The 21,333-nt window shown below is 41.6% G+C and overlaps 1 protein-coding gene across 1 annotated transcript in view; it reads left to right on the top strand.

The window, feature by feature from the left end:
• The window catches only part of chchd3a (coiled-coil-helix-coiled-coil-helix domain containing 3a), a 233,628-nt gene that overhangs the window by 57,280 nt on the left and 155,015 nt on the right, over positions 1-21,333 (top strand). Inside the window, exon 3 of the mRNA XM_078420115.1 lies at positions 6,907-6,988. Within this exon, the coding sequence (XP_078276241.1) occupies positions 6,907-6,988 (82 nt within the window). The remainder of the gene's footprint in view (positions 1-6,906; positions 6,989-21,333) is intronic.

The raw sequence follows: 21,333 nt of genomic DNA, 5'->3' as shown, positions 1-21,333 counted from the left end.
GTTACAGAGAATGAAGGGACACAATCGGATGGTGTTTTTTTTTCAAAAGTGCAGGTGGAGGGATGAAGCTATGGGTGTCTCTGATGGTAGAGTCACTGTGGTCGAGAATGTTTGATCCTCTGGTTTTACAGCATGTGTGCTAATGGTAGTTTAGAAGACTCTTCAAGCTACCCATGTTGAAGTTCCTGGCAGTGATGGCGAGGGTGTCAAGTTAAACAGTGTGGTGGTTGTTGACCATGGTGTGTCATTGCTCAAGTGCTCACCAAATGCTGCCTGGGGAAGGATATGGACTGCAGTCGTAATGACGAAGGTGAATTCCTTTGGGAGGCAGAAGGGGTGGCACGACACTGCTAGATTTCCCAGGAGAGGAGAACAAGTGCTGGACAAGACCACGTAGTCTGAGTATCAGTGCACCTCTCCCTACTCCCGATGATGCCATCAGGTCCCTGCGATAGATCAAGTAACCTTGATGCTGGAGAACATAGAGCAAACCATGTTTCTGTGAAATAAAGTACGCAGAATTCCCTTTTACCCTTTTGGTGAAGCAGTCTTGCCCGTAAGTCCTGAGTCTTGTTTTCTACTGACTGCACATTGGCCAGGAAAATGCTGAGGTGGGGGATCATAGACCCCAATGCCTCATCACTCCTTGGAGGCCTCCCCGGTGGTTCTTAGAACTGGACTTGTTGTGCTGGTGTGTCACGGAGTCGGTATCTCTGTGACGATCGGAGGTCATAAAATTGCTAATTCATTTAGATGGCTTCAAAGCCTGTTAGTTACAGCACAGATTGGTGCTGTTTTCTCAGCCTTGGGAGTTTAGAACGGTTTCATTTAAGTTTAGGAAGGAACTGCAGATGCTGGTTTAAACCGAGAGGTTGCACCAGGTTCCCATTCTCACCTAGCAAACAGCTAACAATGGCCTGTTTCCTTTATCATCGTTACTTTTTTCTATATCTTTCATTCATTTGTTCCATATCTCTCTACATCACTGTCTATATCTCTCGTTTTCCCTTTTTGACTAGTCTGAAGAAGGGTCTCGACCCAAAACATCACCCATTCCTTCTCTCCAGAGATGCTGCCTGTCCTGCTGAGTTACTCCAGCATTTTGTGTCTATCTTACACTTAAGTTCATCCTGCCTAGCTGCTGGCAAAGTGTTTCCACAATCTGGTTCCATGTTTCAAAATATCAGATATCACTGTTGTACATTAAGCACCATGGTGATGTTAGGATGCAGTTGGTTTGTGCATAGTAGGTGGCACACAATACTCTCAGATTTTCAACAGAGAAGCTATTTGAAAAATCTTTTTCCAAATTCAATCTTCCTTATTCGATTTGCGACGTGTTAATTGATGATATTTAATATAATAATGTAAAGTTGAAAGAAAACACCAGACTTGCACTAAATGAGTTATGTTGTTCTAAATGAGTCAAGTTGGGGAGACTGTAAGAGTAAACACATACCAGATTTAATCTTGGAAGTTTAAGTAATTGATTAAGAATAATCAAGCAACAAACAGCCAATGTATTGAATTGTAAATGAATGACAATATGGAAGGATGGTATTTTGTCCATTGGGTTCCATTTTAGCTCCTGGGAGGAACACCATTGGACCCTAGCCCTCTTTCCTTCCACAGCTTATTCTCTCTCTCTCTTTCACTGATGCCTTTCAAAATACTCTGACTCTTTGTGTCTTTACACTGTAAAGGGCATTTTACAGCAGCCATTTCTTCTCTGACATGTGAGCAAACCAAAGGAAACCCACATGGTCACAGAAGGAATATACAAACGGTGCACAAAGGACACCTGAAGTTTTGATCACAACCTTGGAATAGGGAGTCAGAAAGGATCACACGGTTCTTATTTCTGACGGCCAGCCAGTCACCCTGCACTCCAGTGCACAGGTGAGCAGTGGACCAACCTGTGATTTCCATGCTTGAACCGCATGCCAGCATTCCCTGCAACAACTCATCCATGCAGGGTTGCAGGAGCCTAATTTTTTTTTTAAGTGGTCTTGGAGAGGGTTGTAAATGAAGGGTAGGACTTTTAGCTTGAAAGATGTAGAGTGGGAACATATAAATTCCATGAAAAAAATTGTTCACTGTTTGATGGAGTGATATATGAAGTACTCTGCATAGAATTGCTGATGCATACACTGTTTGTTTGAGGAGATCCCAATAATCTAACCTCCAACACATTCTGCACAAATCTGCTGCAGGTTTATAATGTGCTGCTATGTATGCTGCAAACCTGCAGTTCCCACACCACAACCAGCCAGATGTTAGCACAGACCAACTCCGGAACTTGTTTAGATACGCAAAGGAGACGGAAGCAGTTCCTATTCGCATATGTTTTGATGATCTGGGACATTTGTTTAAAATATGAAAATTGAATAAAAGTGGGCGAGGAGGGAAACCTTTTTACTGTGGGGAAAATAACTGCAGATACAAATCGAAGGAACCTTTTTACTGTCTCTTGCAGACATACAAATGGATACAAATTAGCACTTTCAAGAGGGAATTGGATCAATGCTTGAGGATAATTCAAAGGACCATAATGCTGAATAGCAGCCTCCTGTTTCATAATAAAATTATTTGTATTATCTGAAATAATTTGTGTACATGAAGTCTTCACAACTTTGAGACACTCTTGAAAGCTTTTCTCCCCAGAGTGGATAGAAAACATCATTTATTAACTGGATAATCTTTTATTATTATGCTGTTGAATGATTAGCAATTGTTCTGTAAACTACCAGTATCATAGTTTAATATTATAACATATGTATAAGCTGTCAGAATACATGTCAGATAGATTCTCCATAACACTGACTAAATACTTATGTTTTTAGTAATATTGTGTTTTGTTGAATTTATAGGACATGATCAAAGATGTTAGTGATTTAATTCGTATAAATGTGGCAATGAAAAATGATTGCAAAAATCAGGTCATTGTGAGCTTTGTATCATTTTCTGAAATAAAAGCAGTGAACTGTGTCTCTGACACAGCACAAATACCAATAAATGCCTTTGAATTGAAGACACTTTTCGGACCTGTCCAGAGGTATTTGATGATAAATCTCAGATAATTAATAACAGCAAGTCTGTATGGATTTTCACTTGTCTTATTCAATGGATAAACATTTTATAGGGGTCCTTAATCAGGATGGTAAAAAAAATAGATTTATTGTTTATCGTTGATTATTGTAGATATAAAAGGCGATACACTGTATATTCCTATACTCAGAAATTTGAATGTTATTTTAAAATCCCACTTCAGATCCATTTACCTGATTGTTAAATCTTAGTGTTTCTTGAACCTGGTATTTAATGAACAAATGAATACGATTGATATCAACTGCGCTGAAGAGGATGAAAGGGAAAGTAAATTAAGGCTTTACATGAATAGGGAGTAATTTACAACCTTTTATCATTTCACCTGCAAATTGATTTATAAAATAGGATAATTTTTAATCTTAAGATACTTAATGATAGATAATCACAAAGTGGTTTAGGTTTATTATTGTCACATGTTCCGAGGTACAATGAAGAGCTTTGTTTTGCAAGCTATCCAATCAGATCAGTTAATACTACAGTATACATAAACACAATCACATCAAACTCAAGTACAGCAGATAGAGGAAAGGGGGAGATAGAGTGCAGAATATCGTTCTCAGCATTGCAGAGCATCAGTTCCATAGACAGTCAAATATTCGCAATGGGGTTGAGGTGGTCAGACAGTACTCTAGCTAATGGAGGGACAGTTACAAAACCCAGATAATGAAGGGGAAGAACCAGTTCCCGAGTCTGGTGGTGTGCGCTTTCAACCTTCTACCTGGCGGGAGCAGGGAGAAGAAGGAATGACCAGAGTGGGACAAGTCTCTGATTATGGGCACAAAATGCTGGAGTAACTCAGCGGGACAGGCAGCATCTCTGGAGAGAAGAAATGGGTGACATTTCGGGTCGAGACCCTTCTTCAGAAGTCTCTGATTATGTTGGCTGCTTTTCCGAGACATCATGAAATGTACGTGGAGTCAATGGTGGGGAGTCTGGTCTGTGTAATGGACTGTGCTACATCTACAACTCTGCAATTGCTTGTGGTCTTGGTTAGGTTGGTTCCAAACCAAGCCGTGACCCAACCCTGTGATGCTTTCTATGGGGTATCTGTGGACGCTTGTCAGAGTTCATGGAGACATGCTGTATACTGTAGTATTAACCGCACTCTGTGGTGAAGTACATGAAGATTATAATAAGCTCTTTCATCTTGCTGACATTAAAGAAGAGGTTGTTGTCCTGACACCATGTTACTAAATCCTCTATTTCCTGGATTCAGTCTTCTCATTGTTTGTGATTTGACCCAAGCAGTGGTGTCATCTACAAAATTGTAGATGGAGTTTGAACTGAAATTGACCACACAATCGTGAATAGACAAGGAGTATACCAGGGGGCAGAAAATGCATCCTTGTGGGCCACTGCTGTTGAACATTATTGTAGAGCAGGTGTTGTCACCAAATTCGCTGATTGTGGTGTGTGTGTGTCAGAAAGCCAAGGATCCAGTGGCCGAGAGGTTGCTGACTTCTAGATCCAGAAGTTTGGATGGGATTATGGTGTTGAAGGCAGAGCTATTGCCAATAAATACGACTCTAACGTAGGAGTTCTTGATGTCTAGATGTTACCCAGAGATGAGATTAGGGCCACAGTGATGGCATCTGCAGTGGACTAGTTACGATGATAATCAAACTGCAGTGGATCAAGGCTATCTGGGAGACTAGATGTGAGCCATCACCAGTCTCTTGAAGCATTTCATGATAGTGGATGTCAGAGCTACTGGACTGGAGTCATTAAGCACACTACCTTACTTTTTTTGGCACCGGGGATGGTAATATTCTTCTTGAAGTAGGTGGGGACCTCAGAATGGAGTATTGAGCTATGCTGAAATAACTCGGCATGTCAGGCAGCACCATTGGAGAACATGAATAGGTGACCATTTCAGATCAGGACTCTTCATCGGGCTAATTATGGAAGGGGGGAGCAAGCTGGAAGAGAGGTAGGGATGGGACAAAACGAGGCAAGTGCATGGATGAAACCAGTAAGGGAGATTGATTGTCAGATGCGTGAACAATGGCCATCCATTACTTACCTGGCTTTCTCCCACCTCAACTCCCTTCTAGCTTTCTCCCCCCCCCCCCCACTACAATCGGTCTGAAGAAGGGTCCTGACCCAAAACGTCGCCTGTCCGTTTTTTATCAGAGACATTGCCTGATCTGCTGAATCCACAGTCATTTGGTAATTTTAGTATTACTAGTCTCGAAGGAATCTTGGAAATGATATTGCCATCCTTCCTCCCAGCTTTGACCCTCATCAGTTTGCCTATCGAGCAAACAGATCTACAGAAGACGCCATCAACACAGCCCTCTACACTGCACTGAGCCACCTGGAGCGCCCGGGGACCTATGTAAGAATGCTCTTCATAGACAACAGCTCGGCATTCAATACGATCATCCCAGGCATACTAGTGGACAAGCTGTACAATAACCTGGGTTTCTCCCCATCCATCTGCGCCTGGATAAGAGACTTCCTCACAAACCGCCCACAATCTGTTAAGATTGCCCCCCACAGCTCCTCCACCATTACGCTTAGCATTGGCTCCCCGCAGGGCTGTGTGCTGAGCCCCCTCCTCTATGCTCTGTATACATACGACTGTACTCCTATCCACCCCTCCAATTCAATCATCAAATTTGCAGACGACACAACTGTGGTCGGTCTGATCACTGGAGGGGATGAGTCTGCGTACAGAGACGAGGTCTGTGCTCTGTCCGGATGGTGCGAGGCAAATAATCTAGCACTAAACACTAGCAAGACAAAAGAAATGGTGCTGGACTTCAGGAAACAAAGAGCGGCTCCCACCCCACTTCATATAAATGGGGAGGAAGTGGAGAGGGTCTCCACCTTCAAGTTCCTAGGGACCATCATCTCCCAGGACCTCTCCTGGACTGCAAATACCAAGGCGGTAGTGAAAAAGTCACAGCAGAGACTGCACTTCTTAAGATTACTCCGGAAAAACAGACTGAAGGAGAATCTGCTGGTGACCTTCTACCGCTCCACCATCGAGAGCTTACTGGCATACTGCACCACTGTGTGGTATGCTGGCTGCTCGGCTGCAGACCAGAAGGCCCTCCAAAAGGTCATCAGGACAGCAGAGAAAATCATCGGCTGTCCACTACCTTCTCTGAAGAACATCACCAGCTCACGCTGTCTGAACATGGCCAGAGTCATAATCAAGGACAGCACTCATCCAGGACACAAATTGTTTGTTCTCCTGCCCTCTGGGAGGCGCTATAGGAGCCTAAGGGCCAGGACAAATCGACTCAAGAACAGTTTCTTTCCCTGGGCAATAAGAACAGTGAACGGAAGCACATGACTCGACTATTCTCATTTAAAAAAAAGGAACTTTCTTTTAAGAATTTTAAGTGTTTAACCCATTCATTATTTATTAGGTTTTTAAATTGGTTTTTATTTGATACTGGCATTTGTTGTGTTGGTTCGTATGTCTGTGCAATTGTCTTTGCACTGTCGCACTGTTATCAGCTGTAGCACTTCTAATTTCGTTGTACCTTGTGTACAATGACAATAAAGGCATATTATTATTATTATTATTATATTGGCAAAATAGTGAAATACTGACAATAGATAAAAAATACTATAGTGGTTAGTCATCGTCTATCTTTTTACTGGAAGGGAGCAGAGAATTTGTCTTTCTCTAACTGCAGCATGAAATGATTACTTTTAAATTTTCAAACAATTGTAAATGTTTGCCCGATATTGTGTTCTTGCATTTGATCAATTACCATCGATAATTAATTCAGAGCTCATGTTGCTTTTACTCTGCTAATGTTTTGCATTTCCTATTTACAGTTACTAACGAAGAAGTCCGAAAACAAATTTCCGAACAGTTGGCTCATGAACGGGCAAGGCAAGATTTGAACTTTCAGAAGAGGTTTGTGCAGTATATCTGGCATCCTCCCATGAATTCCGCCAACGTGATATTAGCTGTTTTTTATGCCACTATTTAGCCTCCACGTTGTTTAGAATACATCACTGCAAGTATAAAGTAACCATTTTACTTGCTGCTGTACATAAATCCATACCGATTGGAATTCTATCTGTCATTAACTGTTACTGGAGCATAAATTAATAAATGATTCCAAGAGTAAAGTTAGGAACTTGAGGAGCAAAGATTGGTTCTTTGCTCAAGTTTGCTCAACTACATGAATTCTTGCTTTTCTGCATTTAAAGTCTTGGAATCTTTAGCTTCCACCTGGAAACTCATAAGCGACAGATGAAGCTTGTGCTTCACGTCTCTTCCAAAGATTTTCTCAGTGTGGCACTCCTTGCATTTGGAACCCATGCCATGCTGATAGAGACATGTTTGCCTGGCAACTGAGCCTCCAGAATAAAATTCAAGTGCAATCACCACTGACTAATCAACAAGTTGCTGTCAGAAGGAGAAGTAAATGGTTATTAATCTTCTGCTCTCAATTAAGTGAGATTTAGAAATTGTACTCATAACATGATGATGGCGGTGTAAAAAAAAATCTTATTTTCAAAAATTAATGATGGCTCAGAACCATTTTAAAATAAGTAATATAGGTCTTTTTTATTATGTTAAATGTGAAGAAACTACATGTTTTCATGAAAGCAGCTATAAATACAAACTCAATATTACAAAATGAAAAAAAATGTGATTTATAATTTGAATAATGTTTTGTTTAATTGGCTTTGTGAATTGTGCCAGACTGCAACAACTGTATGAAAATATTTTATCAACATTCTCATAATAAACTAAAAAAAATGCTAATATTTATTGATAAAATGTCAGGAACCAGTCCCGTTTGTGAGTGGAGAACTCAGAGAAGACATTTTTATCCTTGCACTGTTGTTAGCTAGCAAGTAATAAAGTAATTATTAATTTCACATTATTCAACTTAATGATCTGACAAATGTTTATCATTTTGCATGCATGCTTATGCTCTTAAAAACGAACATAGTATAGTAAATGAACCGGGCCTTTGGCACACAATGTCTGTGCTGACCATAATGCCAATTTAATCTGCACATCTGTCTCCATATGGTTTATATTCCTCCATTCTATGCCTGTTCATGTGCCTGCCTAAATGTCTTTTTAACATTGTTATCATATCTTATGGGCGGCACGGTAGCGCAGCGGTAGAGTTGCTGCTTTACAGCGAATGCAGCGCCGGAGACTCAGGTTCGATCCTGACTACGGGTGCTGCACTGTAAGGAGTTTGTACGTTCTCCCTGTGACCTGCATGGGTTTTCTCCGAGATCTTCGGTTTCCTCCCACACTCCAAAGACGTACAGGAATGTAGGTTAATTGGCTGGGTAAATGTAAAAATTGTCCCTAGTGGGTGTAGGATAGTGTTAATGTACGGGGATCGCTGGGCGGCACGGACTTGGTGGGCCGAAAAGGCCTGTTTCCGGCTGTATATATATGATATGATATGATATCTGCTTTCACGACTTTCCTGGCAGGCTGTTCAAGGCACCTACTAATCTGTGTAAAAAGAAATATTGCCTCCTTGAAACTTTCCTCCTCTTTAAAAGCTGTGCTTGCTAGTATTTGATACATTTCCACCCTCAGCAAAGGACTCTAACTCTCTATACCCTATCAAAGCTTCTCACAATTTTATGTTCTTCTATCAGGTTACTCCATAGCTTCTGATACTCCAGAAAAAAACAATGTAAATTTATCCAACCTCTCCTTTTTAGCTAATAATATCTAATTCATGCTGCATCCTCATGGGGAAAAAAAACTAATTGTTGGGAAAACTCAGTGGGTCATGCAGCATCTGTGGAGAGAACGACAGTCAACATTTTGGGCCGAGACCTATTCTTGAGAGACTCTGGCTCTCGATCCTATTATTCATCAGAAGGGGGCGTGGCTGCGTTCTGCAGCTGCGGCTCACCGGCAGTCTCTCTGTCTTTTTTTTGTTTGTGTCTTTGTTATCGTTTAAATGTTTCTTTTGATTTATTTTTAACTCTGTATATGTGGGGGGTGGTGGGGGGGTGGGGGAAACCTTTATTTCTAATCTCCTCCTCAACGGAGATGCGACCTTTACCGTGTTGTGTCTCCGTTCGTGCTACGGCCTAACACCGTGGAGTTGGCGGCCTCCAGCTGGGATCGACCTTGAAGACTCCGGTCGCAGGGCCTGGACTTACCATCTCGGAGGCTTCGGCCGTGGGCCCTGCAGACCGCAACATCGGGAGCTCGCAGGTCCCTGGCTGGCGACCGGCTTTCGGGAGCTCCAGCCGTAGCAGCTTCGACCACCCCGAAGCGCGAGGTTTGATTGACCCGCTCGCAGGCCCTTCATCGCCCTGCGTGGCCTGGCCACGGCACTTTCCATCGCCCGGTGGGGGCTCAGGACCTTCATCGGCCTGCTCGGCTCGGCCCTGGGACTTTCCATCGCCCGGTGGGGGCTTCTAAAGTCGGGAGCCTCGATCGCCTCGTGGCACCATGGGAGAAGAATGAGGAGGAGATAAGACTTTTCTTTGCCTTCCATCACAGTGAGGGTGTGCCTGGAGCAATCACTGTGATGGCTGTTTGTGTTAAAAATTGTAATTGTGTGTCTTGTGTTCTTTATTGTCTACTGCCGGACCCTGACGAGAGAGGACGCTGGCGCTATTTGTTCGCCACTTCTCCGTCAGGATAGTTTGTCTGTTTGTTTTTATGTCTTGACTGTTTTTGTAAAGCGTCTTTGAGCATTTGGAAAAGCGCTATAAAAAATAAATGTTTATTATTATTATTATATTATTTCTCTCAAATCATATGTACTTCTATCAGCCCCCCTAGCATTGGCAGTCTAGAGGGGCAAAACTTCAACTGTCCATTTCTCTTCACTGATGCTGCTTGATCCGGTGAGTTCCTCCGTGGCACTCCTTTTTGTTCTAGAGATTCCAAGATCTGCACTTTTTACGTCAACATCCTGGTGAACTTCTTGTACACTTTTTGACTAATTTGAAACATCTCTTGCCATCCTCGGTTCCCAAGTCTGGCCACCCTCCTCTTTCTTTCTCACAGAAACACATTGGTCCTGACATTTGACTAGCTGGCCTTTAAATCATTCCCACACATCAGATGTGGACTTGCAGAATAACAGTCACTCCCGAACTACTCTTCCCAACCTCTAAATAATACTCTTGTAATTAGCCTTTCCTCAATTTAGCATTCCCATCTCCTCACCCTCTTCCCACCCCATCACAAAGACTGATCTTATCTATAACTATCTGAATACCTACGGAGTTGTAAGCACTGTTCACAAAATTCTCTCCCACTGAAACTCTGATCACTTGGCCAGGCTCATTTTCCCCACTGAAGATCTAGTATGGCCTCCTCCATGGATGGAACATCACACAATGTCAAGAAAGCCTCCTGGGTGCACTAAACAGATTCTGCCCATCTAAGCCTCTGGCGAGTCCCTGTCAATGTTGGGGAAAGTAGTCATCCAGGAAAACTACTCTGTTACTTTTCCATCTTTTTGTAATCTGCCTACAGATCTGTTCCTCTCTGCTCCCACATGCTAATGGGGGCCCTGCAGCATACCAGAACTTGGAAAAATACAGTCAGGAACCCATCCAAAGCAATTTCTTTGAAGTTCCAAGTTTGTTTTCTCCATCCATTCTGTGACCATTCTAAATCCATACAGTTATAAACATGTTTATGTTTATAAACAAAATTCTGTGAATTAAGGCAATTATAGAGGGATTGTACCACAGGAACACTTTAGAGAATGAAATCGACAAAATCACAGCATAATTGATGCAGACTTATGAATAATTCTGTTGACATTTGCCCATTAAGTAATTGATACGGTTTGGTTGATGAGCTCAGTACCAAGAAGTGAGAAATCTGGAGCAAAGGCCTATGTTTTCGCACTCGCTCAAAACATTTATCAACTTGCAAAGGAGCAAAATAAACAAACAAATAAAACACCTGCACCTCATAATGGAAGGAACAGTAAGATAAAAATAATAAGTTAATAAAAATAATTGGAAATTATTCAAATTGAATCAGCATTCATTTTGTATTCCATTGATTTACTATTTCTCTGAAGTACACCTGGATTTCATAGAAAGGTGCATTGAGGTATTTATGCTGACTCAGACAGCTATTTAATCTAAATAGCTGTAAATCAAACCATTGCTTGTAACTGGGCTTCTAAGTGTTGAATAAATGATACAGTCAGGGATTTTGCCTTTAAATGGGGTAGATTATTCTGCTCCAATACCCCACAAACCTGCTCAGTTGCTGAGACATACAGTGTTTCAAAACATTATCCTTACCAGTGTCGGGCAGGGTGCCGACCTGAAACATCGCCTATCCATATTCTCCAGAGATGCTGCCTGACCCGTTGAGCTACTCCAGCATTCTGTGTCTTCTTTCAAAACAGTCTATTTGCTGTCGCTGCTGCAATGGCCTGAAATCAACTCAAGAAATTTGGTTTTCTTGAAGAAGACATGCTAATAAATATTGGTTGTAATTTTGGAAATGTCCAAATCCATAAGATCATTTCTATCCATAGCAATTGATCCATTGTGTTGGAAATACATGTGCAATCTGTTTCTTCAAACTAAGATTAAAATAAATGCAATTTATTGCAATCTAAATAAATGTAAAATTTACCTATTGCAAACATCCGGCAAGCAAACCTGACATTTTTGTTTTAAAAGTTATAAAAGGTATTTTCTCTCGTATCTCTGTAATTTTCTTTAGGCATTCAACTCTATTAATCTTGCAATATAATGCCAGAGTTTAGTTGCTTTGTGCAAAAATCAAAAAGTGCTGGAGTACCTCATCGGGTCATTCGGCATCTCTGGAGAACATCGAAAGGTGACGCATTATAATTCGCTGCTGCATCTCAACCTCTTCTCTCATGTACAATGCTCCTTTAAATCCTGCTAATTATCCAGATGTTTGCTCATCTACCCCTGTACCTCTTTCTGGTTGTGTCAAATTCTATTTGGTAATGCTCCAGTGAAACATCCTGAGTATGCATTAAAACAGCATAAATACAGGGGAGTCTCGTTTTCAATTAGATAATATGTTTTGGGACTCTTTTTAGTTAATTTTCAATTGAATTGCTGAAAAACAAAAGAGGAAAACAGGAAGATATAAATAATTTTGATTTTTATATTTCCTTTCATAATCTTGGAACATATCAAACACTCCACTGAAAATTAATGATCATTTTGCAGTCACTGGTGCAATAATGGTGAAGAAAGTTCACCAGCATTTAAAAGTGGGAAGTGTGAGAATTTGCCTGATTCATTTAATATTTCAGTGACATCTCAATAAGCATTAGTGTCACAGATTGTCTTTTAATTAGTGTGATAAATTATTCTGTGACTTTTTTGAGTTGGTCATTAATTTTATAACAAAATAGCCATGAGTTTTTGTTAAATAAATGTTCTCTAAAACGGCAACATTTCTTAATAGAAAACCTAGAGAGATGTAAGTTGGTCAATGATTTTCAATTCAGTAATGCCTTGAACAACAACAGTATGAAGATGTATACGAACATGGCCAGGGGATTTGCTTGCACACAATGGAAAAGAAAGGTCCCACAGGCTATTTAAAATTTCTAATAAATTCTGGAACAGGGAATAAGTTTCCAAAGAGAAGTAAAGAGCAGAGGAATTAGACATGCTTATTTTAAATGGTTGATTTTGAAAAGCATTTTAAATGATCTCAAAAGAAACACTATAAACTCACTGTACACTCACTGTATAAAAACACTAGCCTCACACGTCTCCTTTAAACTTTTCCCCTCTGATCATAAAGCTATGTTCTCTCTGGAGAAAATGGATAGATGACTTTTGGGGTCTGGACCCTTCTTCAAGTGTGATAAGTAGGTTTACTGGAAGTGTGTTATATAGTCTAGGCCAGATGTTTATCCAAGGTAGTCCAATTTGCCTCAGTTTGGCCAATATTTCTCTGAACTTGTTCTATCCATGTACTAATCAAAATGATTTTTAAACATTGGTAATTGTCCCGACCTCTGCAGCTGCTTCCTGCTTGTTCCATATATCCACCATCATCTGTGTGAAAAAGTTGCCCCTCTACACTTTTTAAATCTGTCCCCACCCGCCTTAAATCACAGTACCGACATTCCACATGATCTTATTATATATATTTATAAGGTTGCTGCTCAGCCTCTTGGACTCCAGCCTATCCAGCCTCCCTTCATGACTCAAACTCTCCAAATCCAGTAACAGCATCATAGAAACATATGAAATAGCTGCAGGATTAGGCCATTCAGCCCTTCAAGCCAGCACCGCCATTCAATATGATCATGGCTGATCATCTAAATTCAGTACCCCGTTCCTACTTTTTCCCATATCCCTTGATTCCTTTAGCCCTAAGAGCTAAATCTAACTCTCTTGAAAACATCCGTTGAATTGGCCTCCACTGCCTTATGTGGCAGAGAATTCCACAGATTCACAACTCTGGATGAAAATGTTTTTCATCATCTCAGTCCTAAATGGCCTACCCCTTATTCTTAAACTGTGACTCCTGGTTCTGGACTCAACCAGCATCAGGAACATTTTTTCTGCATCTAGCCTGTCCAATCCTTTAAGAATTTTATATGTTTCTATAATACTTCTATCATGAATCTTTTCTGCACCATTATGTGCATAATGCACATGGCATCCCTGTGTGGTATCTCAGCTGCACGGAGGCAGAGAGGAAAGCTCTTCAGCGGGTAGTCCATAGAGCTCAGAGGACCATCGGAACACAGCTACTAGTCTTGGAGGGCATCTACAACACACGATGCCTCAGAAAAGCCACCAGCATCCACAAAGACTCTTCACACCCCTGCAACAGTCTGTTCGAACTTCTACCATCGGGCAGACGATACAAGGCCTTCTACGCCCGCACCTCCAGACTCAGGAACAGCTTCATCCCCAGGGCCATAGCTGCTATGAATCGGTCCTGCTGAGCCGGATGGTCACATCGCACAGTGAACCGGCACAGATCTACTTGCACTTTATTCTGTTTTAAAACTGTTCTAATTTGTTTCATTGGGTTGTTTAAATTAATACTGACTAGCTAATTAATTTATTGCATCGTATGGGAGGCGCATTCCCAATCTCGTTGTACCCCTGTATAATGACAATAAAGATATATTCTATTATAGTGTATTGTATTGTATTCTTAGAGTCATAAAGTGATACAGTGTGGAAACAGGCCCTAACTTGTCCGCAGCGGCCAACAATGTCCCAGCTACACTCGTCCCACTTGCCTGTGCTTGGTCCATATTCCTCCAAACCTGTCCTATCCATGTACCTGCCTAACTGTTTCTTAAGCGATGGGATAGTCCCAGCCTCAACTGCCTCCTCTGGCAGCTTGTTCCATACACCCACCATCCTATGTGTGAAAATGTTACCCCTCAGATTCCTATTAGATCTTTTTCCCTTCACCTTGAACCTATGTCCTCTGGTCCTCGATTTCCCTACTCTGGGCAAGAAACTGTGCATCCACCCGATCTATTCCTCTCATGATTTTGTATAAGATCACCCGTCATCCTCTTGCGCTCCTTGGAATAAAGACCCAGCCGACTCAACCTCTCCCTATAGCTCAGACCCTCTAATCCTGGCAACATCCTGGTAAATCTTTCCTGAAGCCTTTCAAGCTTGGTAATATCTTTCCAATAACATGGTGCCCAGAACTGAACACATTATTCTAAATGCGGTCTCACCAACGTCTTATACAACTGCAACATGACCTCCCAACTTCTATACTCACATCATTCTTCATCTAGCTAGGCAACCAGAACTGCATGCGATACTCCATGTGTGGCCTTGCCATCATGTGGATTGTAGTCAAGTGGATTGAATTGAAATGGTGCAGTAGTGGAGGGATGAGCAGACTTTTTGACAAAAGGCACAGGATGAGTAATTACACGATGCACAGATTGTGAAAGAATATATATCTCACTGTGGATTTGGATAAACTATGAGATCATACATTTGGGAGAGAATCAGGAGAGATGGACCAGAGTTTGAACTTGGAAGAAAGCCCGAGAATCGAACATCATCGAACATCATCATTGAAATGTAACAAAGCATTTGAGACATCCTATCCACTTAGATTTTGATGGAATAGAAGATGAATTTTCATAAGCTTGTAGTCTCAGTGAGTACAAAGGAATTAATACTTGTAATTTCGCATTAGCTGCTTCAGCTTGAGTGCTTAACAAAAGAATAGATTGCCTCCACATTGAATAAAAACTTAGTAGCGGAGTAGATAAGTGTTGTCTACAAGTGCTGTGCAATCCTGGCATAAGGTCTTTGTGTTTTACATCCATTTAAAGCAGGTTAATTGTTGATCGATGTGGATAGAAGTATGCTGCTGCCATCAGAGCATCTACTGAAATAAAAAAGCTGCTCTGAATGGAATATTCACCTTGTTAAACCGCCCTAAGTTTAGAACTAGTAATGTACATCATGATGCTACTCCACCAACAACAGTCCGCAAACAAAAATATAATTTAAAACATTTTATTCCCTATAAGCACAAATAATTTAACAACAACCCTTTCTCCCCTCTCCTGTACCCCTCCTACACACACATATTTCTCCTGTCCTCCTTTCCCCTCCTCCTCCATTCCTCACAATTTACGACTCTTCAATAGGTCTGTTTCACACCTGCATTAATCGCTGGCATTTATTCCAACTGCCTGCCTATCCAAACCCTCCCCCTCACCTGTGTCCACCCATATTGCAAAGCTTTGTCCTGCCTCTACTCACCCAGCATTCTTCCCACCCACTCCATTTACAATCAGTCTGAAGAAGGATGCCGACCCAAAACATCATCTCTCCATGTTCTCCAGAGATGCTGTCTGACCTGCTGAGTTACTCCAGCACTATGTGTCCTTTTGTGTAAACCAGCATCTGTAGTTCCTTGTTCTGCTCTAAGAATTGTGAACAAATAAATGTGTGTTCCCATGTAATTGCAGTGTGACTAGTTTCAAGGCTGCTTGTGGGAAATGTACGTGAAATCAAACATGTTAAGAAGTGCAAGTTGGGGTAGAGCAGAAATACTTTAAATAAAAGAGTTAAAACTTAAAATTGGAACAATTATAAGGTGCAAAATACTGACTAGAATGTACAAGTTGAACAATGAGCATGGTTATTCTTGATTTAACGTGAAATGTAGTTCAAACAGCAAGATACAATGTGAAGTGCAGTTGAACAATGGACCTTCTCTTAGTCTTTGCAAATTGAAAGCAGTGACGGGCATTAAAGGTGACATGCTTTCCAGTTGGTAAAGTTTGTACTTTATCAGGTCATAGCATAGCAATACAATGAATAAAACATATCAGGTTATGATATTTCATGCCAGTGATAGATTTGATGCAATTAATAATTTAAATGCCTTTGAGAGAGAGCTTGGATCGAAATGGCAAGAATTTAAAGTTACATTTAATTTTAAAATTTAATTTCATTTAAATTCACATTTTAATTTTAAGTTCTGCTGTGACATGCTGTAAGTACAATTAATGTCAGAGTTGTGCCAGTCAGTGAAACATTACTTCACAAAGTTGACGAAAGGTTCACAATTCAGAATTTTTAATTTTTTTGTATTTAACTGCACAACTGCCCCTTGCCTGACATTGTTGTAACATCCTGGTAGTAAGACAAGTGCCATCATTTTGACATAAAAATCTACCTCAGTGTTGTACCAAGGCAGCTATTTGCCCCCCTATTTTTTCTCAACATTTTCCTTTGAAAGTGTGGATTGCATTTGGATTTTGATCCAAGTCAGCTGACAAGATTATATCCTTTTAAGTGGCTCATGAAGGCTTCTGAGCTGATGCATAATGCCCAAGTTGAATTTCCAATAATAACAAGAGATTATACTTAGCCTTATCCTTTATCAGACTATCTTTATTGGAGTCAATAGACAATAGACAATAGACAATAGGTGCAGAAGTAGGCCATTCAGCCCTTCGAGCCAGCACCGCCATTCAATGCGATCATGGCTGATCACTCTCAATCAGTACCCCGTTCCTGCCTTCTCCCCATACCCCCTCACTCCGCTATCCTTAAGAGCTCTATCCAGCTCTCTCTTGAAAGCATCCAACGAACTGGCCTCCACTGCCTTCTGAGGCAGAGAATTCCACACCTTCACCACTCTCTGACTGAAAAAGTTCTTCCTCATCTCCGTTCTAAATGGCCTACCCCTTATTCTTAAACTGTGGCCCCTTGTTCTGGACTCCCCCAACATTGGGAACATGTTTCCTGCCTCTAATGTGTCCAATCCCCTAATTATCTTATACGTTTCAATAAGATCCCCCCTCATCCTTCTAAATTCCAGTGCATACAAGCCCAATCGCTCCAGCCTTTCAACATACGACAGTCCCGCCATTCCGGGAATCAACCTAGTGAACCTACGCTGCACGCCCTCCATAGCAAGAATATCCTTCCTCAAATTTGGAGACCAAAACTGCACACAGTACTCCAGGTGCGGTCTCACCAGGGCCCGGTACAACTGTAGAAGGACCTCTTTGCTCCTATACTCAACTCCTCTTGTTACGAAGGCCAACATTCCATTGGCTTTCTTCACTGCCTGCTGTACCTGCATGCTTCCTTTCATTGACTGATGCACTAGGACACCCAGATCTCGTTGAACTCCCCCTCCTCCTAACTTGACACCATTCAGATAATAATCTGCCTTTCTATTCTTACTTCCAAAGTGAATAACCTCACACTTATCTACATTAAACTGCATCTGCCATGTATCCGCCCACTCACACAACCTGTCCAAGTCACCCTGCAGCCTTATTGCATCTTCCTCACAATTCACACTACCCCCCAGCTTAGTATCATCTGCAAATTTGCTAATGGTACTTTTAATCCCTTCGTCTAAGTCATTAATGTATATCGTAAATAGCTGGGGTCCCAGCACCGAACCTTGCGGTACCCCACTGGTCACTGCCTGCCATTCCGAAAGGGACCCATTTATCCCCACTCTTTGCTTTCTGTCTGTCAACCAATTTTCTATCCATGTCAGTACCCTACCCCCAATACCATGTGCCCTAATTTTGCCCACTAATCTCCTATGTGGGACCTTGTCGAAGGCTTTCTGAAAGTCGAGGTACACCACATCCACTGACTCTCCCCTGTCAATTTTCCTAGTTACATCCTCAAAAAATTCCAGTAGATTTGTCAAGCATGATTTCCCCTTCGTAAATCCATGCTGACTCGGAATGATCCTGTTACTGCGATCCAAATGCTCAGCAATTTCGTCTTTTATAATTGACTCCAGCATCTTCCCCACCACTGATGTCAGACTAACTGGTCTATAATTACCCGTTTTCTCTCTCCCTCCTTTCTTAAAAAGTGGGATAACATTTGCTATCCTCCAATCCACAGGAACTGATCCTGAATCTATAGAACATTGAAAAATGATCTCCAATGCTTCCACTATTTCTAGAGCCACCTCCTTAAGTACCCTGGGATGCAGACCATCAGGCCCTGGGGATTTATCGCCTTCAGTCCCATCAGTCTACCCAAAACCATTTCCTGCCTAATGTGGATTTCCTTCAGTTCCTCCATCACCCTAGGTTCTCTGGCCCCTAGAACATTTGGTTGTGTGTATCTTCCTCAGTGAAGACAGATCCAAAGTAACGGTTTAACTCGTCTGCCATTTCTTTGTTCCTCACGTTTTTGTCCATGTACATAACATCCCATTTGCTGAAGATATATCCAAAATGCTGGAGTAACTCAGCGGAACAGGCAGCATCTCTGGATAGCAGGAACGACCTAAAACGTTACTCATTCCTTCTTTCCAGAGATGCTGCCAGTTCAGCGGAGTTACTCCAGCATTTTGTGTCTGTCTACGATGTAAACCAGCATCTGCAGTTCCTTCTTACACATTCCATTTGCTGACATTGTCTTTGTCTATCTATACCTTGCCTATTTAAGTGCCTAAATAAATGTCTCGTTATAATCTGATAAAGGATAAGACTCGAGGTCTTATGAAATTCCTTGTTTTACATGAACTCGTAGAGTAAAAAATAAATGCAAAATATACAACAATGAATACTAGCAAAATAGCAGAATGGTGCCAAAATTGTAGTGCAACTGAAGTAAAACAAAAATAGTCTACAAGAAGTATAATAACAGAATATCCGAATGAGGTAGAGTTAAGAGTAAGAGTATTTGTCAAGCATGATTTCCCCTTCGTAAATCCATGCTGACTCGGAATGATCCTGTTACTGCTATCCAAATGCTCAGCAATTTCGGGCGGCACGGTAGCGCAGCGGTAGAGTTGCTGCTTTACAGCGAATGCAGCGCCGGAGACTCAGGTTCGATCCTGACTACGGGTGCTGCACTGTAAAGAGTTTGTACGTTCTCCCCGTGACCTGCGTGGGTTTTCTCCGAGATCTTCGGTTTCCTCCCACACTCCAAAGACGTACAGGTATGTAGGTTAATTGGCTGGGTAAATGTAAAAATTGTCCCTAGTGGGTGTAGGATAGTGTTAATGTACGGGGATCACTGGGCGGCACGGACTTGGAGGGCCGAAAAGGCCTGTTTCCGGCTGTATATATATGTACTAAGTATGTGGCAACATTATTGGGAAGGGGTTGTGAAAGAGGTGATTCGTTCAGTAGTCTGATAGCTGTGGTGAAGCAGTTGCTTTTAAGTGTGATATCAGGGCTTTTAAGCTCTTGTATCTTCTCCCAAAATGTAGAAGAGAGAAAGGGGAAAGGCTAGGGGGTGGGCATCCTTGATACTTGCAGACTTCCTGGCCACGCACAGTGAAAATATACTGGATGGAAGGAAATAATGAGCCTCTGATGGACTGGGCAATGTTCATCGCTCTTTGTAAATTCATATGGTCGTGAACAGAGCAGTTGCCATGTCAGAATATTTCCCTAGTGACAGGTTGAAAGATTCCTTGTGGGCATGCCAAATCTTCTCAACCCAACTGAGGTCTGCCAGTCAGGAAATCCAGAAGCTAATTGCCAATGGTAGCCCTAAGGCCAAGGTCTAGAAAAGTACAGATGAGCTTACTCAATATTACAGTGCTGAAGATGACCTGTCGTCAATAGATAACTTCCTGGCATCGGTGTTCTTATTTCAAGATGAATGACATGATTTATAGGAATAGAATTTGTGCCAGGATCAGGGGAGCATTTTTATGATAATACAGGGTGTGCAGTGTTTATTGGTTATAAATTTTATACAAAATAAAGAAAAACTCAACTGAAATCAACTTAAATGTTTTTGGAATCTGAAGGTTGAAGAAATCAGCTTTCTCTCACGACAGAGAAGATTTACGAGGATGTTGCCAGGACTAGAGGGTCTGAGCTATAGGCAGAGGTTGAGTAGGCTGGGATTCTATTCCTTGGAGTGCAGGAGGATGAGGGGTGATATGCCCACAGTAGAAGAATCGTAAACCAGAGGACATAGGTTTAAGGTGAAGGTGAAAAGATTTAATAGGAATCTGAAGGGTAATTTTTTCACACAAAGGGTGGTGCATGTATGGAATAAGCTGCCAGAGGAGTTAGTTGAGGCAGGAACTATCCCAACATTTAAGAAACAGTTATACAGGTACATGGATAGATAGGACAGGTTGGGAGGGATATGGACCAAATGCTGGCAGATGGGACAAGTGTAGCTGGGATATGTTGACCGGTGTGAGCAAATTGGGCTGAAGGGCCTGTTTCCACACTGTGTTACTCTCGGACTTCTTTAGTTGATTCTCTGTTGCCTAGTCAAATTGGTGTTAAAATAGAGTTGATATTTGTGAAGATTCATCATTGCTGTTGATTAGATGCAATTGTTGCAAACAATGTATTTTAATCCCATGACAATTGTGCCGTTCACTAAATCAAGACAACAAAGAAGATTTATGGAAGCTGTGTTTAAGAGAAAAGTGAATCCAAAGATTCTCGTATCACCAGAATCAAGGTGAAATGGAATGGAGGAGGCTTTGCTGCATGTGATGAACAACCCAATTAACCGATGCAAGCCACAAACGAGAGGGATTAAATTTTCCAGGGATTTGGTGTTCTGCAAATGTGTCAGTAAATGATTCCATGTAATAGGCAGGATTCATCTTTCTAGTGAGGAGGCAGCTGGAAACAGCAGCAGATGGTGCTATGCCTCATAAACTTGGAGACGAGCTCTGTGTCTGGTCATTGTTGTGTAACTGTGACTGCACTGAGTTCTGCTCGTGAATTTTCTCTGACCCAGCAGAGCAACACACACATCTAAAATGGAACATGTAGCTGAAGAAAATTTGCAACAGAA

The sequence above is a fragment of the Rhinoraja longicauda genome, chromosome 23 (genome assembly GCF_053455715.1).
Source record: "Rhinoraja longicauda isolate Sanriku21f chromosome 23, sRhiLon1.1, whole genome shotgun sequence".
NCBI lineage: Eukaryota > Metazoa > Chordata > Chondrichthyes > Rajiformes > Arhynchobatidae > Rhinoraja > Rhinoraja longicauda.
This window is presented reverse-complemented; position numbering and strand designations above follow the sequence as displayed.